This window comes from Mus caroli, chromosome 6 (assembly GCF_900094665.2).
Source record: "Mus caroli chromosome 6, CAROLI_EIJ_v1.1, whole genome shotgun sequence".
NCBI classification, from domain to species: domain Eukaryota; kingdom Metazoa; phylum Chordata; class Mammalia; order Rodentia; family Muridae; genus Mus; species Mus caroli.
This window is the reverse complement of record NC_034575.1, coordinates 69,899,304-69,910,023: the sequence shown is the minus strand read 5'-3', so window position 1 is coordinate 69,910,023 and position 10,720 is coordinate 69,899,304. Positions and strand designations below refer to the sequence as shown.

Below are 10,720 nucleotides of genomic sequence, written 5' to 3'. Positions count from 1 at the left end.
ACACACACACACATTTTCCCTGATCGCCATTAATCGAAGCCTTATTTTTGTGACTGCTTCTACAAAAGCACAGGTAGACTTATAAAGAATAAAATGTCAAATTTAAGCTCTGGCTCAATAGAGTGCTCACCTGGCAAGTCTGACTCCCCTGTGATGCACTCATGTTCAATCCCCAGAACTCACAGGAAGGTGGAAGGTGAGAATGGACTCCTCGGAGTTGTCCTCTGACGCCCTCCCCTCAGCCATGGCATGGCATGCACGCACCCGCACTCACACATGCTGTGGTCTGAGCAGCCAACTGTGTGTGTTACAGAATCCCTGCAGATGGAGGGTGCATCCGAGACCCTTTTTGTCAAGGACCCTCAAGGACGCCTGAACTCTCTGACCACCGTCCTTGGCCAGGAAGTGGACCGGTTCAACAATCTCCTGAAGTTAATCCACGTACGGAAGCTTACCTTCGCCATTGCTGTTGGGTAGCCGAGCCTTGTAGAAAATGCTCTAAGAACATGAGTGGACTTATCATGATGGGCTCCGTCCCATCATCCCTAAGCTCCCATTTGACTGTACTAACTGGTCCTCAGGCCCAGGCTGCGTATGGCTGAGTCTGTATTCCCTTATTCTAACAGTGACTGTGTGACTGTGTGACATTCCAAACCCTCAAGCCCCTTCGGCGGTCTACTTTATGTCTCGAGTTCCATCAACCCACTTGAAATTTTCTGGGACCTCAGCACTCAGTTAAGAGTGAGTTGGGGCTGAGGAACTAGTTCAGTCAGTAAAGTGCTTGCCTTGCTAGCATAATGGCCAAAGTGCAAGCCCCAGAACTGACGTGGGAGAAGAAGAAAGCCTCAGGCAGTAGCATACATTTGTAATCCCTTGGGGAATCATTGGCCATCCAGTCACACAATCAGATGCCCTCTTCTGGCCTCCACGGGCACACGTGGTGCACAGATAATATGCACATGCAAAACACTTAAACACATAATGAATTTAATTTTTTAAACAGTTCAGACAATGCCTGAGGAATGATATCCGAGGTTGTCTTCGCCATGTGTGTGCATGTATGCATGCTCAGACACATACATGTAGACTGGGAAAATCATTGTCCTGTCCACCCGATAATTGCTCCTGTAATGAGCACTGATCTGTTTCGTTCTCTCAGATCTCTCTAGAAACACTCAACAAAGCCATTGCTGGGCTCGTGGTGATGTCTGAAGAAATGGAAAAAGTGTATCAGAGTTTCCTCAACAACCAGGTTCCCTCTCTTTGGTCTAACACGGCCTACCCATCCCTGAAGCCACTGGGATCATGGGTCAAAGACCTTATTCTGAGGACTGCGTTTTTGGACGTACGGAAAACTTCACATGCCTGGGGTTTGATGGGTTTGACAATGTGGCTGTCCCTAAACCCCCGCCGGGGGGGGGGGGGGCGCTCTGAGTAGCAACAACTGGGAATCATTTGATGCCAGAGAAACAGAACCTTCCAGAATGGCTTCCCTTTGAAAGCCTTAAGCCAATTATAATGCCATTTTCCCTAGGCTCTTATCTATATGTTGGTTTCCAACCCCAGGCCACTCGTGAGGTTTTAGCTGCAGTGTATGGCCCCTCTGTAAGGCACAAACCACAACATGTCTCCACACAGCCACATGTACCTTGGCTGCCCAAGCCTCTTGTCCCTTGTGGCTCCAGGCTTGCAGTCAAAGCTGGGAGATAAGAAGGGGCACAGACCAGCAGTAAGAAGACAGAGGGTAACTCAGGATTCCATCAGACACCACTCCCCTCCCAACACAGCCCTGACTTTAGATGGCAGACCCCACCTCAGAAACAGAGTGCCTCATGAAATCATGTCTCTCCCCCAGCTGTGGCTCAAACGAGGACAGCCTAAATCCTTCTGGATTTCCGGGTTCTTCTTCCCGCAAGGATTTCTCACAGGTATGGGTGCCTCCCAGCAAGAGTTGTGGTTTGTAGGAGCTGAGGAAATGGTGTTGCTACCCATGACCTGACTGGCCCTGCCAATCTAGGATAATCTAGGATTACTCTTCCTCCATCACCAGAGAGAGATGAAGGGGAGGGCAGAAATAGACGCTCCCTGATAATCTGATCCTTGCCCTTCCCAGGTTTCTATGCATGGGTTTGATTTAGGCTAAATCCATGAATGGATGGCTATTGATGCAGCTCTCCACGTGACACAACCCTCTTATCTACCCCACCCCCACGCATGCTTAAGCTCTAAGCAGTCTCCTCTCTCTAAAACATACTTCCTATTTTGTAGCCCAGACTGCCTTGATTAGCAGCCGAGGCTGGCCTTAGATTTCTAATCCTACTGCCTCCACCTCCCCAGTTCTAGGATCTCATGCATAAGCCATCATGCCCCAGTTTCAGGCAGTGCTGAAAATGAACCCAGAGCTCTGTGCATTCTAGGCAGGCAACATCCCCAGCCTAAAAGCAAAAACTCTTGATAATGCTTCATCCGTCCTAGGGGATTTGGATGGAGAGTACTGAAGAGATCCAGACCTCGGGTGTCTAGGAACCCTATCCTCAGTTTGTCTTATCCCTAATCCCTGGCAAACAGCCCATATGTGCAAGCTGAACAAAATCCTGAGGTTAGGGAGACCTGCCCTGAAACTCCCACTAGTTTGTCTCTCTCATGACAGGGTGACATGCCACAAACTTAGTCTCTCCCGCTCTTTGGTTTTTGTTTGGTTGGTTTTAGTTTGGGATTTCTTGGTGCTTTTTGTTTGAGTTTTTTGGTTTTGTTTTGGTTTTGCCTGGTTAGCTGTGTTGTTAGTTAGTTGGTTGGTCAGTTTTTGTTTTATTTTGAGGGGGGAGTTGTTTTTGTTTTGTTTGAGACAGGATCTCAACTATGTAGCCCTGGCTAGCCCTGGCTAGCCCTGGCTAGCCTGGAACTCCCTATGGAGATCCTGGCCTTGGCCTGGTCCATCCTTGGCCTTGAACTTACAGAGATCTGCCTGACTCCATCTCCCAAGTGCCACCATGCCTAATTTGTTTTATAGTTTTATAGATGTGTGTGTGTGTGTGTGTGTGTGCTTGAGTAAGTATTTGTGTGTGTGTGTGTGTGTGTGTGAGCGTGCGGTGCGCATGTGCATGTGCGCGCACGTGCTCAGATGCCTGTGGAGGTCAGAAGAAGGTGTTGGATTCCCTTAGAGCTGAATTTATAAGTGGTTGTGAGCTGCCTGATGTGGATTCTGGGAGCTGAACTTGGATCTCTGCAAGAGTAACAAGTGCTCTTAACTGCTGAGCCATCTCTGCAGCCACCTTTCCTCTCTTCTTAATCATGACATGAACTCATTCATCCCTTGGGTCCTTCACCACCCCTGCCTCCGGCATGATTCAGGCTTCTATGCTCTGTGAACTAATTCCATGTAGACTGTTAATAGCTTGGGTTTCTTTTTCCACTTTTCCCTTACATTTATTTATTTACTTATTTTTTATTGTTTGTTTGTTTGGAGGAAAGGCATGCAAAACAGATGTGGAGGTTAGAAGACAACTTGCTGGAGTTGGCTCTCTCCTCCCATGATGTAGGTGCCGGGGAATCAAACACAGGTCATCAGGCGTGGCAGCAAGTGCCTTTGCCTGCTGAGTCATTCTGCCAGCCCTGATGGGTCTCTACGGAGACAAAGCTCTCTGATGAGCCACAGCCTGGGTTGACAGGGGGGACATACTGCAACATGCTTTGACGGGCCTACCTTTTCATATCTTCAGGGACCCTCCAGAACCACGCTAGAAAATATAATTTGCCTATAGACGAGCTGAGTTTCAAGTATAATATGATCCCAGTCTACCGAGACCAAGCTGCAGTGATAGAATCAGCCAAGGACATTCAATTTGGAACAGAACTGCCCATGGACAAGGAGGTATTGTCTACCCAACTCCATGGCACAGAAGTGCCTATCCCACTGTCTGGATCGTTCGGCCAGCCTCCCCTGACCCACCACTGCCATTTGCAGAAATGGGAGGAAGGGGTGGGTCTCATTCCCCAAGGCCAGCTCCTTGGCAGGGACTGAATGGGAACTTGGCAAACATAGTCCAATTTATGGAAATATTTTTTCTGCCTAGAGCTATATGATTTAGATTCAGACAGCAACAGTCTCCAATCTACAGAGGCAATATAACAAGACACGGAGGACAAGAGTTTTGGAATAAAATAACCTTGAGTTTGAATCCTGCCTGGTTCTACCTGTCACCTGGCATGTGTGCTGAAACAATTAGCTCATGAATCTGAACTTCGGTGTTCTCATCTGCAGTGGGCTAATGACAGGTCTCTCAGAACGGAGTGGCACATGCCATAGAGCCAACACAGAGTTCACTCACAATAACCCACTGTAATATTATGGACCAAATCTGTCTCTAGCAGTTACACAGCACCCCCCCCCTGGCAGAACTGAAATGCTAGCTGCATACCTCTTCCTCCTATAACCACAGTAAATAAGTTATAGGTGTCTGCTATAGAGGCGGTCCTGATGGCTTTTGCACTCTTCAAATAGTATTGCAGACATACAATTTGTCTTCTAGAAGGGAGCCCAGATTCTGAGAAGAACAGGGGGTCATTCCAGCCTTTGCCTCACTCTGCTTCTCAAGAGGAAGAGAAAAGTCCTTACTCATAATGTTAGGTGGTCTAAAGTAGCCATAATTGGTTTTCCCAGTGGGTAGCTCCAACTCTGCATCCTGGTGGGGTATGGACAGTATCAACTTCAGTACCAAACTGAGCATGAGGGTGGCCCATCCCTCAAATCTTTAGGGTACCCTTCTCTAATAAGGTACTGGTCTTTAGAGATACTTGTTGAAAAGGTGGGACACGGGCAATACCTCAAACTGTTAATCCCTTATCCTCTGCTCACCTCTAAACTTCTGAGTTTCTTTCAGTTGCCCTCTCCTGAAGATGGGGTTCTTGTTCATGGAATGTTCATGGATGCTTCTCGGTGGGATGATAAAGACATGGTCATAGAAGACGCATTGCCAGGACAGATGAACCCCATGTTGCCTGTAGTTCACTTTGAACCAAAACAAAACTATGAGCCAGTCCACACACTCTACCACTCCCCGCTCTACAAAACAGGAGCCCGGGCAGGAACACTTTCAACCACAGGTGAGCATGTTCTTAAGATTTGTCCATGGGGCTGGAGAGATGGTCCAGCAGTTAAGAGCACTACTTGAGGCTCTTATACAGCACCCAGGTTTGATTCTCAGCACCCACAACGTGGCTTACAACAATCAGTAACTCCAGTTCCGGAGGATCCAGTGCCCTCTTCTGTATACCAATGGTACTGCACACATGTAGGGTACAGGCAGACAAGCAGGCAAAACAACCACATACATAAAAATAAATGAATACTTTTTAATTGTACACATAATAACTAAATAAAAACTTCAATCAAAATCCAAATGTTGCTGGACAAGGTGGCACATATCTTTAACCCCAGCAGAGGCAGGCAGACCTCCGTAAGTTCAAGGCCAGTCTGGTCTATCATAGAAAAGCGGTTTTTAAATGAACTAAGTGGAAAAAGCTGGATTCCAAAACTCCGAGTGGGCCTGGGCTGCAGTCCTACAAAATGGAAGCGGAGAGAAAGAAAACATATGACATGAGATGTGAGCCNGGGCGAGGNCTCAGTGGTAAAGGCTCTCGTCACCAAGCCTAACAACCTGAGTCTGNTCCCCAAGGTCCACATGATGCTAAGAGAGAATGGAATATTTTACAGTGGCCTGGACCTCCATCAGGAAGCAGGTGTGCATCTGATTGACTTTTTAGGATGTGGCAATTATTAAAACCATTCCATTAGGGGTTGGTTAAGCATTTTAAAAATTGGTTATTAAGCTTCAAGTGTCTACCAATGATTTAATATAAAATTTTATTTTTATGTAATAGTGTACATTTTATTTTATGTAATAGTATACATGTGAGTAAATGTGGTAGCGTCTTTTGGCCAGAAGAGGGCGTTTAAACCTGAGCCTAAACCTTCCTTCACAAAGATAGGAGATTCTGGGACTCCTAGTAGAACCAACCTGTTTGTGTCAACAAATATATTGTAGTGGGTGGCAAAGAGGCAGATTTATAGTTACAATTTTAATTTATTGTTAAAGGTGATTTAGGATACACATCATTGCTGTGGAGTGTGGCCCTTATTTAAACTCTGAATCTAAGTAACTGTCAAGTACCAATATAACATATACATATATATGTGTATATATATATATATATATATATATATATATGCATATATGTACATACAGTGTGTGTGTATAATGAGTTTATACATGTATGTATGCACACTAGAAAAATTTGAACAGCTCTTAGAAAGTAATATTTTAGCTATGATATTTGTGCCTTTAATAGTAAGGATTTAGAGACACATACCAAAATAGATGCAGCAAAAGTTTTTACGTAATATTTCTTCAAAATAATCTACAAGGCATGCGAAGTGTGTATCATGAGATGGATAAGGAAGGACCATTTATGCTTTAATTTTTTTTCCACAAAAAAAGAAAAGCTAAGCGTGATCAAACATGAACAGTGAACCCAGCTAACCTCTGAGAGCACTCTAACAATTTCTCAGTCTGGTTTAGAACAACACAATAGTACTGTTTTCAAGCCAAGCTGAATGAATTAAAGGTGGTCCAAGTCTCTTGTTAACTGTAGCAGCATGAGGAAGGACAAAAGCAAGTTCCCATTGTGATGAACACTCCATCCCCAGAGTAAGTTCAGCTAAGCCCCTGCGGTGCAGGCCCTGGTCCTGCCTGCAGACAGCAGCTTTGGTGAGCAGGCTCTGTAGTTCTAAAGCCCATTAAATCCCTTCTGTGGGAACACAGCCTTTATTTCTGCATCCTTTTCTTTCTCATTCATCCATCCATCCATTCTGAGCCGGTCTCACTACGTAGCCCTGGCAGTTTGGAACTTGCCACGTAGTCCAAGCTGGGCCTCCAGCTCATAGAGATTCACATGTCTATGCCTGCCCAGCACTGTCCTTAACCTTCCAGTCATGCTCCATCCCTCTGTAGTAAGCAGCCAGCCTTTGCTTTCTTGAACGACAGTCCAGTACACAGCACGTGTGTCATGGCCATCCTGTTTGTCAGAAGCACGAGACCTCTGACATCAGCCCTCCAGGATGTCGGCGTAGGACACGTGACATGAGACATACACACATCTGTCCCAATCATCTACCCCTTGGAGGTGCTTCTTGTCTAACTGTGAGCCAAGCAGACTGGACAGTAAATCCCTTAGGAGGGCGCCGGGAGATTGAGGGGGAGGGGATTTTGGAAGGCAGCTACACTCATTTATGGCCAACAGAGAATTGATTCTGCTTAAACCCAGTCAGTGGATGCAGGGGTTTAGTTGTGTCCTGAGTCTTCCTCCAGACCTAGGGAAGGCCTCTCACATACTCCAGGCACTGACTGCCTGCATTGGGCGGGCACCCATAGAAGCATGGAGACAAATTTCTGGACTGCATAAAACCAGTAAATACACAGGAAAGATGTCTAGAGCGGCTTGCCATGCTGTGGCACTGGAAAGCCAGGAACTCAATGGACCGGAAAGGTGAAAAGGTAGAGGCACCCTCTGCTGGGTCCGAGGCTGCCTTCCCTGATGTCCATCCCACACTGATGGAATCTGAGAGAGCAGTGCAGAAGGAGCCATCGGCATCCGAGGGCACCATCTCCTTCTCAATGGCCCCGTAGACAGCCACAGAAGGGAAAGAACTTCCGAAGAGTGACTTGCTGCACAGAATGGTTACACACTGAAGACAAAAATGCCTGTCCCCATACCTGTTCATTCCAGGAGCCCAAGAGTTTTCCTATGTAGGATGGAGTGAAGGAAGGACAGATAAACAGACGACTACATGTATAGATGCCCTACCTACCATTAGAAACCCCTAAGTCCGGTTGAAGTGTCAGGTCTGAATTCCAGCCCAATGCTCCTAGATTCAACCTACAGAAAACCTGAAGCATACTCAGGAAGATATAAGCTCTAAGCCAGAGAGGCCTCAAAGCACCATGTATTCTAAAATATCCTTTGGTATCACCTGAAACTAGAACCTTCAGAGGACTGTGCCCAGCATCTTCAGGTTCAGCCAAGTCTCGAGCTAGAGCCTCTTGACTCTCAGTAATCTTATCTCCGTGAATCCAGAGGCTACTGTTTAAGTAACATCTCTTCTTTCCCACCCTGCCCCCACCACCACCCACCCCACCCACCCCCACCCTCCCACCACCCCCGTATCGTTTCTCAGGCCATTCAACCAACTTTGTGGTGACGGTCCTCTTACCCTCCAAGAGGATCAGTGATTACTGGATCTCCAAGGGGTCAGCGTTGCTCTGCCAGCTGAGTGAGTAAGTGGGGGCCTCGCTGATCCAGAGGTCTTCCCTGATGAGGAGGAAGTGACCTCTGAGTTGACTTAAGGATGGCAGCTGTGGCTGTTATTTCTCCCATGACCTAAAATAAAGTCATTTTGAGTTATTTCTGTTGGAAACCCTGGCTGTGAATGTGGAGGCTCCTGATTCACACACCCCTATTAACTCAAACCCCCAACTCTACGTGAAAGCCGGGCTAGACTGCTTCTCTCCAGTGTGTTGTTGAAGGCCTGGGGAGAGCCAGAGTTGACCCCTCATTCACACAGGATCCCTTCCTGGTCATACTTGTAGGAGAGGCCCACAGTCCACATTAGGCACAGAGCCCTGATACTCCTGTTTCTAGACCTAATTAAGGATCTCGAAAACCCAGCACCACCAACAGCAACAACCTTTAGATATTGTAACATGACACTGTCACACACAAAGCTCACCCTTGAGAGAGCTGTGCAACTGAATTACCATGAAACCATGAAAAGAAAGTCTTGCTAGTGTACAAGTGTGTATGGCGTTTGTATGTCCATGTATGTGTGTGTGTGCATGTGGGCCCATGCATGCCAACATGGTACACATGTAAAAATCAGAGGGCAATCTTCACCCTCCACTTTGAGAAGGGTCTCTCTCTTGCTTGCTGCTACGTATGCCAACATAGCTGTATCCTGAGCTTCTGGCAATTCTTCTGTCTCTGCCTTTCATGTCCTAGAAAGAGTGCACTGGAGTTTCAGACCTGCCACTATGTCTGACTTTTCATATTGGTTCTGGAGGATTCAGAACTCAGGCCATGAGGCTTCTGTGGCCAACACTCTACCCATGGAACCATCCCTCTGCCCATCACAATTTTTTAAGTAAGCTTATGATTTTGTGTTGGGAAACATGCACAGCTGTCCTCAGTCACATGCAGCCACACGCCACTGACTGAACATGCCAGACAGACTGTCCATGGCACGAGTTCCCACTCTAGGGGGCTCCTTGGGAGAGGAGCTGGAGAGAAGGCTCAGCAACTAGGAGCACTTGCTTCTCTTGCAGAGGACCCAAGTCGGGTCCCCAGCACTCACAGGAAGAGACTTACAACAGCCTATAACTTCAATGGTAGGAGATCCAAAGACACTTTCTTCGGACTTCAGAGGGCAGCTGCACACGTGACATACACAGACAAGTCACACACACACCAGGAAAGGAAGGGAAGCCAGAGCTTAAAATCCAGGCGATCCAGCTACCATTAAACCAGATAACCAATACATACTACTCCTTCTCTGTCCCATCCTATCCTGGATAATTATTCTGAGTTTTGTCAGCTATTCCAAGGCCCAAGGGGACAGAAAGGGGACCATCAGGTGAGAGATGCAGAGTTGGCCAGGGGATGACAGCTGGACAAAGATCAACATTCCTGCTCTAGGCACGACCAAAGAAGCTCTACACTTACCATGTCACTCGGATTCTCCCTACGAGACCCAGTAAATGTGTAAATACTAAATAGCGCAGGAGTGGGTAGTGTAAAAACTATTCCGTACAGCCCCTCTGACAAAACCAACCCATCCCCAGCATCTAGTGAGATGCTTAACATGCTATATGTAATGAAAGTATCTATGGATCATGGAGAGAGCACCCTATACACCAGACCCTGAGTAGGAGACCTACATAGCCCACTGATGGCCCTGCATGCAAACCAGATACACACAGCAGTGTGGGGCCCAGGAGGTGTGCTGTAGTAGATTCCAGAGGGTAGGAGCCACACAGCTATTGACTCATATATACATGTCATGAACGAACATCTGCTCAAAAGATGTCTATTTTCAGGAGATTCTAACAATTATCTCCTTACACCCTGTGATGGTTTGTGCCAGGGAGTGGCACAATTAGAAGGTGTGGCCTTGTTGAAGTAGGTGTGTCACTGTGGGTGTGGGCTTTAAGACCCCCATTCTAGCTGCCTGGAAGAATACTTTCTAGCAGCCTTCAGATGAAGATGTTGAACTCTCAACTCCTCCTGCACCATGCCTGGCTGGACACTGCCACACTCCCACCTTGATGATAATGGACTGGACCTCTACGCCTGTAAGCCAGCCCCAATTAAATGTTGTCCTTATAAGAGTTGCCTTGGTCATGGTGTCTGTTCACAGCAGTAAAACCCTAAGACATGCACTATTGTGTCATATGACTATAGCCCCCCAACACTGCTGCGTAGCTGCCCATCAGTCCTTGAAGAGAGAAACATTTCCAATGTGTATTTTCCTTTATCAGTGTCTCATCCTGACAGAAATCATAATTCTAACACTCAGGAGGCTGAGGCAGGGGAATTCCAAGTTCAAGAGCAGCCTGGGCTACATAATGGAATTCTGTCTCAAAGAAAACAATTCTTCTCAATTGGGTCT

The 10,720-nt window shown here is 46.9% G+C and overlaps 1 protein-coding gene across 1 annotated transcript in view; it reads left to right on the top strand.

Moving 5' to 3' along the window:
- Dnah6 (dynein axonemal heavy chain 6) overlaps positions 1–8,470 on the top strand; it is a 195,330-nt gene extending 186,860 nt beyond the window's left edge. The window contains exons 72-77 of the mRNA XM_021164519.1: positions 314–441; positions 1,160–1,345; positions 1,856–1,928; positions 3,720–3,871; positions 4,881–5,103; positions 8,234–8,470. Of these exons, the coding sequence (XP_021020178.1) occupies positions 314–441; positions 1,160–1,345; positions 1,856–1,928; positions 3,720–3,871; positions 4,881–5,103; positions 8,234–8,337 (866 nt within the window). The 3' untranslated portion in view covers positions 8,338–8,470. The remainder of the gene's footprint in view (positions 1–313; positions 442–1,159; positions 1,346–1,855; positions 1,929–3,719; positions 3,872–4,880; positions 5,104–8,233) is intronic.
- Positions 8,471–10,720: the final 2,250 nt, after the last annotated feature.